We start from the raw sequence: 18,532 nt of genomic DNA, 5'->3' as shown, positions 1-18,532 counted from the left end.
AATTACCATTAAATCTGCTAATTATTTCCTATTTTGGAAACGACTGAACTATAAAGAAACTTCCCGGAATGATAAAATGACTCAACTATGGCGAAACGGAGGAAGTATTTGATTTGGTATAGAAGAAAAAATCTGAAGAGATTTCGCAAATCAAGGAAGAAGTACGAGGTTGCAGTCTTACAATGGTACGATATTGTAGATGCAGCAATAGCATAGCAAAATTCAAATAGGACCATTTCGAATAATAACTTGAGGGATTTTATCAATTTTCCGTCCAATGATACAATTCCAGTCTCACCAACTAATACTCGGCAAGCAGCAACGGCAAGTGGATGAGCAACTAAAATGTTGCATATTTAAATGAGTTTAAAGCCATTCAAACAATGATATACTACATCCGTCCCGTATTAAATGTTACATTTATTTTTCTGCACTCATTTTGTAAAAACAACAATAAATAGTTAAAGTCGAGAAATAGTAAAATAAAATAGAGAATAAGGTAGATAAGAGTCTTCTTTACATTATTCTCTCTCTTACTTTACTATTTTTTCACTTTAACTATTTATTACTCATTCCGTTCCATAGTAATAGAGTCATTTTACCATTTTGGTACGTTCAATAGTGATAGAGTCATTTACATTTTTAGTAAAAGTTAACACATTTTTCCAAACCTAATTTATTCTCTCAAACTTTTTTCTCTCTTCATCTCTCTACATTTTTCATTTTCCACTTTATTCTCCCTTTACTTAACTCACCTAACACAATTTTTCTTAATTTCCGTGACGAAAAGAAACGCATCCATTACTATGGAACGGAGGGAGTATCATTTTTACAAAACGAGTAAAAAAAGTAAATGTGACAGTTAATGCGGGACGGAAGTAGTATTGAATTTGCTAAATTTGAGTTTAAAGCCGTATTCAAACAATGAAATATTGAATTTGCTAAGTAGGTTTTCCGTGGATAAATATTACTATCTCTCATCCTTATTTGTCTCTCTTTATGCACTGAACACCTTACATAACAATATGCCTGGATCATTTTTATTCCACTTGCACAAGTTAATAACTTATAATTCCAGTTACAGAATTCATCCATATATCAATGTAAAAAAGACTACTCTGGATGACAAAAAAGTGACTAAACTAGGAGTAAATAAATAGGACATGGGCTAAAATCGATTATTTTGTCATTTTAACAATAGAAGCCTGGCATTGAAAATTTTACCCCCCAATATTTTCTCATATTGTTTCGTTAAACAATTTAATACTACTACTTAATTATTTTTTCGTTTTTCTTTTAACCAAAACAAAGTGAATTAGTACATTTTATTAAGATTGAGTGGGTGCCATCCAGAGTGTCAGGTCCCAAGTTCATATTAGCCGGAAAAAATTTCTTTTTGGCCCATTATAATATTGGAGTTTAAATAGACCAATTTTGTTTAAGGATTTTTTTTTTCTTTAATAGTACTCCATATTTTTTCTTTTTATTTGTCTTTGATAAAGTAGACATTAAAATCTGCGCATTTCAAATATTATCTATTTTTGAAGGACGGTCTTTGCAAGGAGTATTTTGCCCAATGGAGTAGTAATTACGGAAAAATGCATTCTTTCAGTTCATTATTAATAAAGTCATTTTTTTTGCACAAAAATTAAAAATAATGTGTTAAGTGGATAGTGAATAAAATAAAAGAGATAAAAGATAATAAATTTAAACAAAATTTATTTTATTAAAAAATAAAATTGATTCAATTATCTTAAAACTTTCAAAAAAAAACTCCATTATTAAAATGAAATAACAATTGAGACCACAACTCCTAAAATAGCAATTTCTTATGTCACTGCCTCACTGATTTTTTGTTATATATTAGAGCATCTCCAATGGCGGCAAGCGGACAGGCTAGCCGATTCCCGGCGCTGGACGGTCCGCTCGCCGAACCATTGGAACCGGCGAGCGTCATTTCGGTGAAAAAATCGGCGATCCGACGCCGATTTTCGGGCGCTGGCCGATCCGCTCGCCGGTCGGCTGGCCGCCATTGCAGGCTCCCTATCGGCGAGCGATCAGCGAGCTCAATTTTTTTTTTTCAAAACAATATATATACGCGATTTGCACGTCATTTTCATTCGCACCGCTTGTTTTAACGAGTTTTCTCTCTCACTTAATTTCTGTACAAGAGCAATAAAACAAAATGGAGAACAACAACGAGTCTACTCCAGTGACGAGCGGGTCTCAAACTCCCACGGTACCCGTGGGAGGTGGATGGGGTCCGATGGCCGGGTACTACAACATGTACCCTTGGCAGTAGATGATGCCCGGGATGGCAGCCGGGGGTAGTATGCCAGGATGGCAGGGGATGCAGGGCGGGCAGGGGGTACCGGGGATGCAACCCGGGATACAGATGATGTCGGGGTAGGCAGCCGGGATGCAGATGATGCCGGGGTGGCAGCCGAGGATGCAGCCCGGGATGCATGGGACGCCGGGGGGGACAATGTCTATCGCCCCAGTCTTGATTTTTTGACTGCTTCTTCGCACACCTCGACCCCATCGGAAACGCAGTTCACTGGGTGTGATACTTTCTCCTTAGAGGAGTTGGGGATAGATCTCGAGGATGCGGACACTCCCGTTAAAACGGGGGGAGTAGGGCGGGGTCAGGGCGCACCAAAGAAGAAGAAGGGCAAGGGGAAGGGCAAAAGGGTGGTCGGCGAGTCGTCGCAGCCGGCTGATGACGACAGCCCGGCACGGAGGAAGTGGACGGATGCGGAGAACGTCGCGCTGTCCAAGGCTTGGGTGAGTGTTTGCGATGATCCCCTCCATTCGAACAATCAGAGGATCGTAACTTGTGGGCTAAAATATCAGCAGCCTACAAGGCATTTTGCCCGGAGGGGAGGCCACACAACGGGGAGGAGTGCCGGAAGGGGTGGGACCGAATCAGGGATGCGGTCTCCCGATTTTCGGGCTTGTACACCAATGCCCTCCGCATGCAGACCAGTGGCCAAACTGACGAGGACTGCAGGAGGATAGCGGAGAAAGCCTTCCCCGTGCCCAGGCTTTATAAGGAGTTCACCTACTGGAACTGCTATGAGGTGCTGATGGACTCCGAGAAGTTTCGGGTAGGTGTCGATGCTGGCTGGCCGAAGAAGCAGCGATTGAACTATGCCGGTGATTACAACGGCAGCAGCGACGGTTCCCACGACCTCCCCGAGGATGTTCAGGATTTCCCGTCCCCTCCATCGTTTACTCGCCGCACTCGCCCTGTTGGTCAAAGGAGGGCGCAACGGGTATCAGGAGGGTCGCCCAAGGGTCCCTGGAGGTCCAGTCGGCATCCCCTCTGTTGGCACGTCGCCAACCGAGCTCGCCTTCTTCGAGCGTCAACAAACGCGGGCTCAGATGCACAAGATCTTAGCTGAATGGAGGGTGGCAACTGACCCCGTGGAGAAGAGGTTTCTTCACTCAATGCTCGAGAGTATGCGAGTCGATTTGGATGCCGCCTCGGCACAGTTAGGGGGCTCAGACGCGGGCTCAGATGCCGCAGATTTGTGGGTCCCGGATAGCGGCGACAACGGCGACGGCCACGAGGAGTGAGGCGGAGGAGGGGGCTCGTGTGTGGAAGAGGGGTTTTTTTTATTAATGTAATTTTTTTTAATTAATGTACTTTTTTTAAATTTTACTATTATTATTGAATTTTCTTGTATCTGTGTCGTACATTTAATTCCGTATTTTGTGTGATTGTTAATTATTTGTTTTTTCTAATTTTGTTTATTGTAGCTAGACTATTGCTTGTCCAGTTGCTTGTCCTGATGATGTGGCATGAAGAGTTTTAATCCTGATGATGTGGCAGGAGGAGTTTATGGCTAGGCTATGGCTAGCCTAAAACCATTGGAGATGTTCTAATTTCGTCCTATGGTGGCTGGAGCCATCATTTTCCCCCACTAACACATCTTCTAGAAACTTTTTTATCTTATTTTCACTGAAATTAATTATTTAGAAAGAAAAATATCAAAGTTAAAAACAGAGCATAGAAGGCAAGTAAAAAAAAGATGTAAAATTATAATGCCTCATATCACCGGCCATCGATGGCAGTGATTGTGAGCTCATTAACCGAGTGTCCGAGTTCTCCTGCCGCCACCGTCGTCCCCACCGGCAAGCCATTCCACTTCTCATCAAACATCGGCTGCTCCGGCGCCGGCAGCTCCACTATTTCCCGGCTCAGCATCGACAAAACCGTCTGAATCGTAGGCCTATCTTTCGGAAATTCTTGCACACACAACAACGCAATGTGAATGCATCTCTCCATCTCTCCCTTCGAATCCGAGCTAGCTATACCTTCGTCCGCGAAAGCCAAACCGTCGCCTTCGCTCCACAGCCTCCATGCCTGAAATGCGCATACATGAACTGAATCATTCATTTTGATGAACGAAAGTGGTATTGATTTTGAGAGATTTAGAGAAAAAGTGAGTTCTTACACATCCAATAAGGCCAAGGGACCACTCGTGATTGTAAAAGTGTGCGTTCTTCTTCCCTTTTAGTATCTCTAGCATTAGTACTCCGAAGCTGTATACATCTGATTTTTCCGAGAATCTGCCTTCCATCGCGTATTCAGGCGCCATATATCCGCTGCAAAATTGATATAATGTTAACCCGATGCAATAGGTTATGTCTGAATTGAAGATCTGAAGGTTGCACTTACTAAGTCCCTACGACTCTGGCAGTATTGTCGTGTTCTTGGTCGCCTCCGAAGATTCTAGCCATGCCAAAATCGGAGATTTTGGGGTTCCAGTCCTCGTCCAGAAGTACGTTGCTGGGCTTGAGGTCTCGGTGAATTATCTTCAGTCTGGAGTCTCTGTGGAGATAGAGTAGGCCTCGGCCAATGCCCTCGATGATATTCAAACGCTTCCTCCAATCTAGAACCTTCTTCGATGGATTGCTATCGTCTACACAAACACAAACCAAATCTATAAGACTTAAAAGTAACAGGATTGGGTAGCATTACAGACCAGACACGAGAAGTTGTCTCAAAACACTGAGATGATTTCTCATGTTTGGTCTGTAACAACTTATAATCGATAACATACCAAAGAGGCAAAAGTCCAAGCTTTTGTTTGGCATGTACTCGTAGATCAACATCTTCTCTTCTTTCTCCACACAATATCCCAGCAACCGGACGAGATTCCTGTGCTGGAGTTTGGAAATCACGATCACTTCATTCTTGAACTCGTGACCCCCTTGTCCAGATGCGGCCGATAGCCTCTTCACCGCGATTTCTTTCCCACCACCCAAATTTCCCTTAATGAAATAAAACAAGAACTAGTGTTAGCTCCAACAACAAACAACCCATGCAAGAGATGGAGAAGTTTGTTTGTACCTTATAAACAGGACCAAAACCGCCCTTCCCGAGAAGATTGTCTTCGTTAAACTGATCCGTTGCATTCGCAACCGTCTCAAAACTAAACAATGGCAACTCCTCTATACTGTCTACCTCTGATTCCTGCTTCATTACTATTGCAGTTGAATCTGATGGAAATGTTTGCTCTGCTTGGAACACCTTTTTCTGCTCTGGTTTTTGCCCTAATTTCACAAGATGGATTCATTAGTCACCAATAACTTTAAAGGACAAACCAAACTCAGTACCTTTCCTCTTCACCATCCAACACCAAGCGACGAAGATCATAGCCGATATGCACGCGACACCAACCACCACCGGAATAATGATATACACCTTCTTGTCCTTCTCCTTACCTACAATAAACATGGACTAAAATGACTAAATCCAATACATACATTACAAGAAACACGCTACCAAAAGCATAGTTTGAAAAATACCGAAATCAGAAGGCGAGAGACGAATGTAAAGATCAACACCAACACCAGAAAACTGCTGAACGTCAATCAAAGTATCGCTCCAGAACATACATCCGATCTTCGCATCATAAGCATACGCTATGCAAGAACAGTTCCCCAAACACCTGCTCCGGCACTCATCCTCCTGTCTAGGAGTGAACTGTTCCGCGAAATCCGGAACCTTCATAAACGGTAGCCTAACAAATCCATCCCCATTTGGCCCCCCTGCATCACACTCCAACTGATTCACCCTCTGGCATCCATTAGTCCAATTCCCACTACCCCATTCATCACTATTAACCGCCTCGAACCCTCTCAGACAAGAGCACATGCTCGTAGCCCGAATATCACAGCTCCCGAACGGCCCACAAGTCCCGTAAACATCACACTCATTCGAAGGCGCAAGCCAAGTAACATCCCAGCTCTTCTTCTCATCATTCCACAGCTTCTGCAGCAAACTCCCGGAAGAGTTCAAGTCGGTTTTCATCAAGAAGTTCACCTGAGGCGCGATGAAGTAGAAGCTGCCGGCGTGATCATCCACCACGCTGAACCCATCCAGGTACGGTGAGTACATGTCCTGCACCCCAATCAGGATCAGGCCGTTCCACGGCCCGCTCCTCCAGTAAGGCCGACCGTCGTTCCACGTGAACATCTGCGGGATATTCAGCGCCTCCAGTCCAGACGCGAAATCCCCTGTTTCTGGACTGGAGGCGTTTTTCCAAGAAGAAACGACGACCTTCTTCCCTGTGTCCACGTTGTCGATGATCCTCATGGTCGGGAGGAAGACGCTCGAGGGATCCGAGAAGGACTCCCAGAGCACGTCCCCCATCGCGTTGTCGCGGAGGACGAGGTTTCCAGTGTCCAGTATCTGAAGCGTGATGTTCACGGATGGTGCTGTTATATTAGTTGACCATATGGTATCGTTTTTGGAGTCAATGAGGACTAGATTTCCGTCTTTAGATATCGTTGCGGCGGCGCGGGAGGGGGCGTTGAGGGGCCGGCCTCGGTTGGCGACCCACACCACCGCTTCCTCGGAGACGACGTAGTAGACGCCGAGGTAGCGGGTGGTGGTGTTGGCGGGGCTGAAGAAGCCCAGTTTGAAAACGCGCTTTTGGGAGATGATGGTTGATGGAGTACGTACTAAACAAGCCCAACAGCAGTAAAGCCCATCAGCCTAAAGCCCAAGAAAGAGTATCAGTTCGGCATGACTAAAGAGTATCAGTCCGGCATGACTAAAGAGTTCAGTTCGGCACAACCAAAGAGTTCGGCTCCAGCCTACAGCTCGGTAAAAGCCAACCAATCAAACTCTGCTCTCAGGTCGGCATCAAGCTCTACTCTCAGATCGGCAAAAGCTGCTCGGCAATAATTCGGTAGTTCGGTCTCAGTATTCGACCAAACTAGGAGATAATGGACTCATGCAGGATCTCCACGACTTCCGTTACACCCACGATCTATTTAGTGGTGTCAAGCAGTCATTATCTCATGCAGGATAGTGGACCCATGCAAGGTCGCCACGATCTCCACGACATCCACTACCTAGCAAATGGTGCTGCATGCCACGATCTTGGTCCTTTGTATAAATAGAACCTAGATCAGATAGATAGGGTTAGACTCTCTCGCTTTCTAGAGATCAAATATAAAATAGCAAGTCTGTATTGTAAGCTGTAGAAAACAGATCAAGCAATACAACTCTGCCCTCTTTTCTTCCCGTGGACGTAGATTTACCTCAGTAAATCGAACCACGTAAATTCATTGTGTCGTGATCTTTATTCTCTACCAGCATTCATCGCCATCGAAAATTCGCAGACTCATCACTGGCGCCGTCTGTGGGAAACAGAGAACCAAATTTGTGATAAAGCGGATTTTTGACCCTTTTTCCACCCCAGAAAAATGCATACCAGATCACACACTACCCATAATACCGTTCGTGATAACCGTGAGAAAGCTAGTCCAGCTCGTAGGTCTGAAAAACGGCCTCGGGAGACATCTACCTCCGGTTCTCACGAAGAAGGAACAAGCCACTCCAGGAGTCATCGCACCGAGTCTTCCCAGCAGCCCGATTTAAATGAAGCTGTCAAGCTGTTCTTGGCCGAGAAGCAGGAGGAGTTCTTAACCTTCCTGCAGAAGAGCCAACAGCCGGAGAAGACAACGACGGATTCTCCCTCCTCATCTAGGCATGAAAGTCACTACCGCAGTAGTGACGTGTCTTCCAGGAGAAAGAATCCTCAACCCCGACATGTTCCTGTTCCTCCTCGGTACCGGAACCACAGGAGAACTCCATCTCCTCCGTACCGAAGAGATGTCGGGTTCGCCATGTACGGAGCATTAAAGACTCCGTTCTCGGACGATATCACCCGAACTCCTTTGCCGCGGAACTACCGGACACCGTCAATGACTTATGATGGGTTGGTGGATCCTCATGACTTCCTGGGACGCTATCAGTATAACATGGCGAACCAGGGTCTCAATGAGGTCCATATGTGCAAGCTGTTCCCCGAGCTGCTCATCGGGAACGCCAGAAGGTGGTTCGACAGCCTTCCTCAAGGCAGCATTAGATCCTACCGAGATCTAATGGATGCTTTCCACAGGAGGTTCTTTCAGAAAGCGGAAGCCCGAATTACTTCGGCTCAGCTGCTTTCCATTCGTCAAGGTCGCGACGAAAAAATCAGCGACTTTATGACAAGATTCCACAAGGAATGCCTGCAAGTAGACGATCTCAACGATCTGCTTGTCATCTCGGCATTCCAAAATGGAATCCTGCCCGGAGCTCTCTACAGGAAGCTCGTTGAGTGCGGTCCGCAGACAGCTCAGGAAATGTGGGACATTGTGGACCAGTACTCCCGGGCCGATGAGGCAGACCGTCGCAAACGGTCGTTAGACAGCTCATCGTCCCGAGGAGACAGAAGGAAGCCCGATCATAGCGATCAGGGACATCCTCGCCGGACTCCATTTGAAAGAATTCAAAGGGCTCCGGTGCAAGACAGATTGGGACCCCGTCTCAATCCCGAGAAGCCGCCCGCTCAGTTCGTACCGCTGAACAAGTCAAGAGCGGAAATTTTCGAACTACATTCCGATATGTTCGAAAGACCAAAGCGGATGACGAAATCAGCCGCGCGGCGACCTCAGGATCAATATTGCTCCTTCCATCAAACCCACGGTCACGATACCGAGGAGTGCCGAAATTTGGCTGCAGGTATTGATGTTCTTGTGAAAACAGGAACGTTAAAAAAATACCAAAGCAAGCAGCCGAAAAAGAACAAAAGGTAGAGAGGTGCGAACTGCAATCCTCAGGATCCGAAAAAGCATGAGGATCCCGAAGACGACGACGAGCCGCAATATGATGGAGTAATCCAGACTATTGATGCTCTCCCTGCCGGGAAGACTAAGTCGTCCCTAAAAGCAGAACGCAGAGGTTCCAATCAAGAGGAGCCAACACATAAAAGGCTGAAGAAAGACGAAGTGATTACATTTTCAGACGCCGATCCCGTCCCAGCCATCTCTCCTCACCAAGACGCTATTGTCATTCAAGCCGGAGTGGCAAACAAACTGATCCACAGAGTATTTGTGGATACAGGAGCGTCAGTCAGCATTCTTTTTAAAGAATGTTTTGATAAAATGGAAGTGGATCCAGCTCGGCTCAGTCCGGCTCCACTTCCTCTGAAAAGTTTCGCCCAGGAGGACACCCGCCCTGAAGGTATTATCAGCCTTCCGATCACGGTGGGAAAAGCGCCTACAAGCTCCAATACGATGATCGAGTTCTTTGTGGTGAAAGCTCGGTCCCCGTACAACATCATCCTGGGGAGAGACTGGCTCAACACAGTTCGGGCCGTTTGCTCTACTTATCACCTCACCATCAAGATCCCCACTAAAGGTGGGATAGCGGTCATCCGAGGTGATCAAAAGAGAGCAAAAGAATGTCTGCAGATTGCGCTTAAAAGTGCCGAGCAATCAGTTCGGCACCATCAAGCATAGCAATCACAGCAACCGGAGTCAGAGGCAAGCGAGATGACCGAAGTCACTTCAGAGCCGAACTCAATGACCGTTCAGTTATACGAAGATGATCCATCCAGAGCGGTCAAGATCGGCTTCGCAGGAACGCCTCTACTCCGGGAAAAGACCATTCAGCTCCTCAAGGAGTACAAAGATGTCTTTGCATGGTCTCCGTTGGACATGACCGGAGTGCCCCCCGAGGTAATCACTCATCGGTTAAATATTGATCCTTCAATACGGCCAGTAAAACAGAAGCAAAGACTCTTTGCGGCAGAAAGAAGCCAAGTCATCCACGACGAAGTCCGCCAATTACTAAAAGCGGATGTACTATTCGAGGTGAAATATCCTTCTTGGGTGGCTAATCCTGTGATGATCAAGAAAAAAGAAGGAGGATGGCGGATGTGCATAGATTTTACCGATCTAAACAAGCATTGTCCTAAAGATTGCTATCCCCTTCCGAATATAGATAAAAAAGTAGAAGCTTTGATCGGCTTCGAAATTTTCTGTTTTCTTGATTTATACAAAGGATATCACCAAGTATTGATGGATGAGAGTGACGCTCCGAAAACAGCTTTCATTACCGATTTCGGCATTTTCGCTTATAAAAAGATGCCATTCGGTTTAAAGAATGCCGGAGCCACTTATCAAAGGATGGTAGACAAGCTTTTTCGGCACCTAATCGGAAAACAGGTTGAAGTGTATGTCGACGACATAGTTGTCAAAAGCAAAAGCACTTCGGAGTATGAAGACAACCTCAAATCCACTCTCAACGTGCTCCGAAAAGCCAACCTCAAACTCAACCCCAAAAAATGTACCTTTTTGGTAGATTCGGGAAAGTTTCTGGGTTGTTGGGTTTCAAAGGACGGACTCAAGGCAAACCCCTCAAAAGTTCAAGTCGTTCAGAACATGGCAATGCCGAAGTCCATACATGACGTGCAAAGGCTAACCGGATGTCTAGCCGCACTGAATCGATTCCTTTCCCAAGCAGCCGAAAAGCAACTGCCGTTCTTCAAGGTGTTGAAAAAGGCACCAAAGTTCGAGTGGGGAGCCGAGCAGAAAAAGGCCTTTGACGAGCTCAAAAGTTATCTAGCCGAGCTTCCTATTCTCTCTGCTCCAACCGAAGCCGAAGTAATATTCTTATACTTAGCGGCATCAGATCAAACCATCAGCGCGGTGCTTGTACGAGAAGAAGGCCTAAAGCAGTTTCCCATCTACTTTACAGGCCGAGCATTAAGAGGTCCAGAAACAAGGTATCAACCTCTGGAAAAAATTGCTCTGGCGTTAGTAAATGCAGCAAGGAGACTGCGGCCATACTTCTATGCTCACAAGGTATGCGTCTTAACCGATCTGCCTCTTCGGCAAGTTTTGACCAAGCCAGAAGCATCAGGCAGAATCGCCAAATGGGCCATAGAGCTGGGAGAACACTCAATCGAGTACCTACCTCGGAAAGCCATCAAGGGACAAGCCTTGGCAGATTTTCTTGCAGAGGCCAAGTTCGATCAAGCAATCCCTGTCATTGCCGAACAGAAAAATTCTACCAATGCCGAACTAGCACAGCCTTTGGAATCCGAAGTAGAGCCGCCAGACTGCTGGAGCGGATTCGTAGATGGAGCTTCAAACAAGATGGGAAGTGGAGCTGGTATTTTACTCGTCGCTCCCGACGGACACGAGGTAACCTACTCACTTCGGTTCCTATTCCCCACTACTAATAATGAAGCCGAGTACGAAGCCCTCTTGGCCGGACTCCAGTTAGCGCAAAGTCTGCTCGTCAAATCTCTCAAAGTCCATTGTGATTCACAAGTCATAGTAAATCACATGTTGGGTACAAGTGAAGCTCGTGACGAGAGAATGAAGAAGTATTTGGACAAAGCGCAAAGCATCAGCCGAAGTTTCTCCTATTTTCGGATAATCCGCATTCCCAGAGCGGAAAATAGCCGAGCAGATACCTTAAGTAAGTTGGCTTCAGATCCGAGCTCAAAGGCGGAAGAATTAATGCATCGAAGCATTGATGAAGCCGAGGTACATTCAGTATCCAGCTCGCCGAACTGGATGACGCCGATCTTGCAGTATCTGGATCAAGGACAATTGCCCGAGGATAAGAGAAAAGCTCGGAAGATCACGTGCCGAGCACTTCGGTACGAACTTCATGAAGGAGTCCTCTTTAGAAAGTCTTACCTCCAGCCGTTATTGCGGTGCGTAGGACCAGAAGAGACGGACTACATCCTCAGAGAAGTTCATGAAGGATCGTGCGGCAGCCACATCGGAGCTAGAGCTTTAGCTAAAAAAGTTCTAAGATGGGGATATTATTGGCCAACCTTGGTACAAGAAGCAATGCAGCTCGTCAAGACATGCCCGAAGTGCCAAATCCATGCAAATATCCCAAGGATGCCGCAGACCGATCTATCCACTATGCAAAGCCCTTGGCCTTTTATGCAATGGGGTATAGACATAGTAGGACCACTACCACAAGCTCCTCGGCAAATGAAATTCCTTATCGTTGCCGTGGACTACTTTACGAAGTGGGTGGAAGCTGAACCATTAGCTACGATAACGAGCTCGAAGGCATTGGATTTCGTCTGGAAGAACATAGTGTGCCGATTTGGCATACCCCACATCCTCATCTCGGATAACGGGACTCAGTTCACCGACAAGACGTTCAAGAATTGGTGCCAAGAGCTGAATATTCAACAGCGGTTCACTTCGGTCTCTCATCCACAAGCAAACGGACAAACGGAGGTAACAAATCGTATCCTGGTGAAAGGGTTAAAAGCTCGGTTAGAACAAGCCAAAGGACAATGGGTAGAAAATCTCCCTCAAGTCCTATGGTCCTACCGAACTACACCCACAACCTCCAACGGTGAAACTCCGTACAGTCTTGTGTACGGCATTGAAGCCGTGATTCCGGTGGAGATCGGCGTACCCAGTCCCCGAACTCTAAATTTCTCCTCAGAAATGAATGACGACGGACTGAGAGCCGAGCTAGATCTTGCCGAAGAAAGAAGAGAATTGGCATGCATAAAAGCAGCCAAGTACAAGGAGCAAGTAGCCCGGTATTACAACCAAAGGGTGAAGAAGCTGCAATTTCAAGTGGGAGATCTCGTTTTGAGAAACAACGAAGTAAGCCGAGCAGAAAAGCTGGGCAAGCTCGAACCCACATGGGAAGGTCCGTATCGGGTGTCAGAAGTCCTCGGCAAAGGGTCTTACAAATTGGCTCACATGTCAGGAGAACAGGTACCCCGAACATGGCACATTTCCAACCTCAAAAAGTTCCATTTGTAAGAGACAGTCCGGTCAGTCAGTCTTGAGTCCTGTTCGGTCAATGTGCTTTATTTGGTTTGCTTGGTCTTTGTTTGTCTCTATGTGCTTTTTATTTGTCTATATGCGTTTTGTCTGTCTATGTGCGTGTCGTCTCTTACAAATGTTACTGAGGTATCTTGTTCTTCGAAGGCTGATCCCCTTCTTAGAACATATACAAGCCAACGATTGTGAGTCAAAGCTTCTACAGAAGATACAAGACCACAATTCAGCTTAAACAAGCAGTTCGTCTGAAACGAGCTGCAACAAGCCAACGATTGAGTCAAAGCTTCTACAGAAGATACAAGACCACAATTCAGCTTAAACAAGCAGTTCGTCTGAAACGAGCTGCAATAAGCCAACGATTGTGAAGTCCAAGCTTCTAAAGAGGATACAAGACCACAATTCGGCTTAAGAATCAAGCACTTCGTCTTAAACGAACTGCAACGAAAGTCCGATTCTCGCGATAAAACTTGCCTGAATTAGGACAAGGGAAAGTCCGATCCACGCGATAAAACTCGCCGAATTAGGACAAGGGAAAGTCCGATCCCCAAATTAGGACAACGGAAAGTCCGATCCGAGCTATAAAACTCGCCAAATTAGGACACAAGCTTAGTCCGGTCAAAGGTGTTTATTTCATCAGACCAAAGACGAGTTCGGTCAAAGAAGAGTTCACTTCATAAGACCGAGGACAAACATCAACTTACCCCGTACCTTTATCCAGAATGCCGAAGTGATTCACTTCGCTTTCCGGGGGGGGTAGTGATGGAGTACGTACTAAACAAGCCCAACAGCAGTAAAGCCCATCAGCCTAAAGCCCAAGAAAGAGTATCAGTTCGGCATGACTAAAGAGTATCAGTCCGGCATGACTAAAGAGTTCAGTTCGGCACAACCAAAGAGTTCGGCTCCAGCCTACAGCTCGGTAAAAGCCAACCAATCAAACTCTGCTCTCAGGTCGGCATCAAGCTCTACTCTCAGATCGGCAAAAGCTGCTCGGCAATAATTCGGCAGTTCGGTCTCAGTATTCGACCAAACTAGGAGATAATGGACTCATGCAGGATCTCCACGACTTCCGTTACACCCACGATCTATTTAGTGGTGTCAAGCAGTCATTATCTCATGCAGGATAGTGGACCCATGCAAGGTCGCCACGATCTCCACGACATCCACTACCTAGCAAATGGTGCTGCATGCCACGATCTTGGTCCTTTGTATAAATAGAACCTAGATCAGATAGATAGGGTTAGACTCTCTCGCTTTCTAGAGATCAAATATAAAATAGCAAGTCTGTATTGTAAGCTGTAGAAAACAGATCAAGCAATACAACTCTGCCCTCTTTTCTTCCCGTGGACGTAGATTTACCTCAGTAAATCGAACCACGTAAATTCATTGTGTCGTGATCTTTATTCTCTACCAGCATTCATCGCCATCGAAAATTCGCAGACTCATCAATGGTGTCGGGATCTCGGATTACTACACCGGGTGAAATCGTGTCTGTGTCTAGCGATTTACATAGAAGAGGAAGGAAAAGAAGTGAGAAGGCTGTGAATTGGTGGAGAAAGCGTTTGATTATTGAAATATTCATTGTTTGGGATGAGAGTGTGAGAGAGGGGGAGGAAGGTATTGCAATTTGATGGTTTTATTAGTAATTAGTTACACTGTTTTTATATGGTATAGTTTATTATAATGAGAGGGTGGGTGTGTGGAAAACAATGGCGGATCCAGGAACAAAATATATCGATAATCTTAAAACAACATACTCCACTTTCTTCGTCCCGTTATAAGCGAGACGCTTCTTTTGGATGCAGAATTTAGGAAAAAGACGTTTATGGAGCTAACTGAAGAAAGAATAAAATATGATCTTAGATAAAACAAAGATGCAAATAAATAATAAAGTAAGAGAGAACAATTATGTTATACTACGTATTTTGACAAAAAAAATGACATACACATAGCATAATTTTTCTGTAACATACCAAATTTTTAAAGATTTAAAAAATTGAATATGAATAATAAGGTTGAAAATTTAAATTATAAAACTAAGAGTAGAAGAAATTAAGAAATATTTACTTTATATAAGTAGGTGGTTAATTTAGATAAGTTGATTTTGATATACTGTAAAAAAATATTACTATAACATTAATTGATATTTTAAGATGAGAATATATTTTTAATGGACTTCTAAGAATTTATTCAAATAAAGAAAAATATTTCAAAGCCCATTTTACAATTAGATAACATATTTAAGATATTTAATCTTTTAAATTTAGTTAAGTTTATTGATGCCGGTTTATTCTAATCTGTCAAAGTCGTCGGCGAAGATCATTCTCTGCGTTTCAGCTCCAATCGCTCACGCTCCATCGCAATTTCTTCACTGGCACCTTGCCTAGCGATCTATTCCGTTTCAGCAACTTGTCAGTTCTGAGCTTGAACTACAACCGATTCACCGGAGAAATTCCGGCTGCGATGGGTGGTTTAATGGCATTCATGGAGGCGGTGGGTGGTTGTGCATTGATGAAGGAGGCTGTGGGTGGTTGTGTAGAGTGAAGGCGTCGGTGGAGTAATGAGGGAAGCGAAAGGGTGGAATGCAAAATGCATCACCCGATTGTAATTGAGAAGGGGTCAAAGTGCAAATAACAAGAATGTGGAGGAGTAAATAGATATGTCCATTTTTAGTAAGTTTGAAGTGAGACAAATTTTCAGGGACGGATCGAAATGGTAAATTGGGACAAATTTTCAGGGACGGAGGGAGTAATTTGGAAAGGATGGAAGATTTTGGTGTATGTCACAATACTTGTAAGAATTTATATGTTCATGCGTTATGATTGGACTTTCAAAATTACTGTGGTAGTGGTAGGTGAAGAAGTTAATGTCTAAGATTGAACTTGAAGCACTAGTATAATCCAATAAGAATGACTAGCCCATCTTGAGCTTATCCTTTTTAATGGGCCATGAGTTACCAAGAGGCTAAAAAATTTCAACGCAAACACAAATCCGACCAATTAAACAGCCATTAAGACATTAACATTATTCATCTCTAAAAAATATCAATATTAACTATGCGATAAAGTATGTCTTATTATTAAGGTGGTGGTAGTATCCTACGTTCATAGGAGGCAGGCGGTGCTCCGCCGTGGGCTGCATACTCCCATATGTTACCTACGACCACCATTGGGCTTGGAGCATGGATTCCTGCGTGCAGTCTGTACTTCTGTGTACACACAAATTTGTAATTGTTTTTAAATTAAAATCCTAACGTTATGGTTTCAACAATCAATCAATGAGAGAGAGAGAAAAAAAAGTACCTGTAAATGGCTTTTAACTTCATCACTAGTTAATCCCTCGACCTTCATTAATTGCGTGATTTGTTTGGGAGTTGCCACTACATCGATCCAAATAGATAATTAGCTAGTAAGAATCAAATTGCTCGAGTTTCGTCAAACTTAATGCATCAGTCTCATTCAAGATGATCATGTTCTTGAATGACACGAATTTGAGACAGTAAATGAAAATTTTATTCTAAATATCGAAATATGTCTCACAAATTAAAAAAGACATATAGACAACTTGGATGGGACGAAGAGAGTAATATATACTAAAGTTGTGAACCACCGAGCATGTGCATCGCATGTAGGAAAGGCTTGTGCAAGTGCGGCGACCAACACCTCCTCGCCTTTCTCTTCTCCTTGTTATCAGGCGGTGCAAGACCTAACTCCGGGGACGGAATTCTTCATCCCTCAACTTGATCGCTCCACAGAGTCGCAGACGCCATCCAGTTCGATTTATCCGCAGAAAGTTGCTTCATCCTCTGCGACTGCAGCTCCTGCCTCGACGCCTCCGTGGCTGATCCAACCATCCATCAATTTAACTAATCCAACGGCTGTAACAACACAAGTGTGTTTCAAGAAATTACCGTTTGTGAGAAGTTGCATGCAAAGTGGAAGCTCACGCTTGAAAGCCTCAATCTTGAGCTTTTCTTCTTCCAAACAGGCTACAAATTCTTCCAGCTTCTGTGTTTTTTCCACCAAAGATTCAGTGTTGAGACTGAGTTCAGTTGATGATGCCATCTCTATTTCATAGGCAACGCTATTGGAATATAAGTATATAGTTAGTTGCATGAGTTTTTTCCCTGTTTTTTTTACAAAGTGCAAATGATAAAGATGTATATATAGAGGAAATGCTACTTTTGTTTGGGTGGTTGTTGGAGGGAAAATAAAAGGGGTTGTCTTGTGATAATTGCATGCAAGAAAATAAGTAAATAGATAAACGGCTTGAGATTTTTTGGATAAAGGATTGATTCTGTTTCATTGTTTGGAACGTTTACCTGAAAATATCTCACTGTTTAAGTAATTATCATTTAGTATCAATCGTTTTATTTTTTGGGATTACAATGTCCTGCAAAAAAAATTTGGCCATCGAAATATCAACGTTGCAACCAAAAGTACATGTCCGATGAGTAATTGATGTGTAATTTTGGATAATCAACATGTAATTTGGATAATGAACATGTAATCACGTCGATATATGGATAACTAGAAATTTTTTATAGGACATTTTATTCCCCAAAATGAAATATTGGATATTAAATGGTAATACTCCCTCCGTCCGACAATAAATGTCTTATTTTTTTCTAATTCGAATTTTAAGGAATTGTTTGACTTTATAATAGAAAGTGGATAGAAAAAGTTAGTAAAATGTGGACTCTATCTTTGTATAGCAGCATTAGAATAAAATATGAATAAAATAAATTACATGTAGGATCATTTATAAAAAATAGTAAAAGTGATATTGGATATTTATTGGCAAACAGACAACAATAAGAAAAATGAAACATTTAATGGTGGACGAATGGATTAACAAAATCAAACCTTTACTCATAATATGGCTGGCCATAAAATGGCATTTTAGTAAATTTAGATAGTATGACTATTAATGTTTCAAATAAGTCATTTATTGCTCAAATAATTTTACATTATTACCCTTCTATTTAATTCTAGTTTTTATATTTCATTTCTCTAATCCAACTTTTACACTTTTATACGTATTTCTTTTATTAGATTCATTCATTTTTTAATTTTCTGTTTTCAATTATTTATTTTTACACTATTTTTTAATTTAAGATTAAGCTTTTGTCCTTTTAAAAATGTTTTCCTATTATACCAAGTTGGAATAAATATTAACTAAGCTATGACACGGTTAGATTGTGTACAATATTTTATTATGTTATATTGTAAAAACGATTAATTATACTAAAAATATAGTGTATTATAATATAATTATAATAGCAATTAATATTATTATTGTTAATATAGATTAGAATATGTTAGAATTTTTTCAGTTTAAATGAAATTGATAAACTATTTAGCTACCACACCATTCTTTATTCAAAATAATGTAAAACGCATAATATCAA

The 18,532-nt window shown here is 43.3% G+C and overlaps 1 protein-coding gene and 1 long non-coding RNA gene across 2 annotated transcripts; both read right to left on the bottom strand.

Moving 5' to 3' along the window:
• Window positions 1–3,936: 3,936 nt before the first annotated feature.
• Window positions 3,937–14,823, bottom strand: LOC121777097 (G-type lectin S-receptor-like serine/threonine-protein kinase At1g11330). Its single transcript, XM_042174239.1, has 8 exons — window positions 14,574–14,823; window positions 5,818–6,959; window positions 5,626–5,733; window positions 5,360–5,562; window positions 5,070–5,280; window positions 4,685–4,928; window positions 4,461–4,611; window positions 3,937–4,369 (listed from the first exon to the last, which is right to left on the bottom strand). Exons 1-8 carry the CDS (start codon window positions 14,702–14,704, stop codon window positions 4,058–4,060), a joined length of 2,502 nt encoding a protein of 833 aa, XP_042030173.1. The 5' UTR covers window positions 14,705–14,823; the 3' UTR covers window positions 3,937–4,057.
• Window positions 14,824–15,079: 256 nt separating this feature from the next.
• Window positions 15,080–17,291, bottom strand: LOC121777101. The gene is made up of 3 exons (XR_006045366.1): window positions 17,033–17,291; window positions 16,425–16,962; window positions 15,080–16,330 (listed from the first exon to the last, which is right to left on the bottom strand). It is a non-coding gene; the product is annotated as an uncharacterized LOC121777101 (long non-coding RNA).
• Window positions 17,292–18,532: the final 1,241 nt, after the last annotated feature.

Source organism: Salvia splendens, chromosome 18, assembly GCF_004379255.2.
Source record: "Salvia splendens isolate huo1 chromosome 18, SspV2, whole genome shotgun sequence".
In the NCBI taxonomy this organism is placed as follows: Eukaryota; Viridiplantae; Streptophyta; class Magnoliopsida; order Lamiales; family Lamiaceae; genus Salvia; species Salvia splendens.
Note: the sequence above shows the minus strand (reverse complement) of the source record. Positions and strands in the feature narration are given on the sequence as shown.

Excerpts from the sequence above, each read along its gene's own strand:
- LOC121777097 (XM_042174239.1), bottom strand. The coding sequence starts at position 14,704 with ATGAATATTTCAATAATCAAACGCTTTCTCCACCAATTCACAGCCTTC. Across the intron at positions 4,929-5,069 it reads CTTGGACTTTTGCCTCTTTG|ACGATAGCAATCCATCGAAG; the intron begins GTATGTTATCGA and ends GTGTTTGTGTAG. Across the intron at positions 4,612-4,684 it reads GCCAGAGTCGTAGGGACTTA|CGGATATATGGCGCCTGAAT; the intron begins GTAAGTGCAACC and ends TCAATTTTGCAG.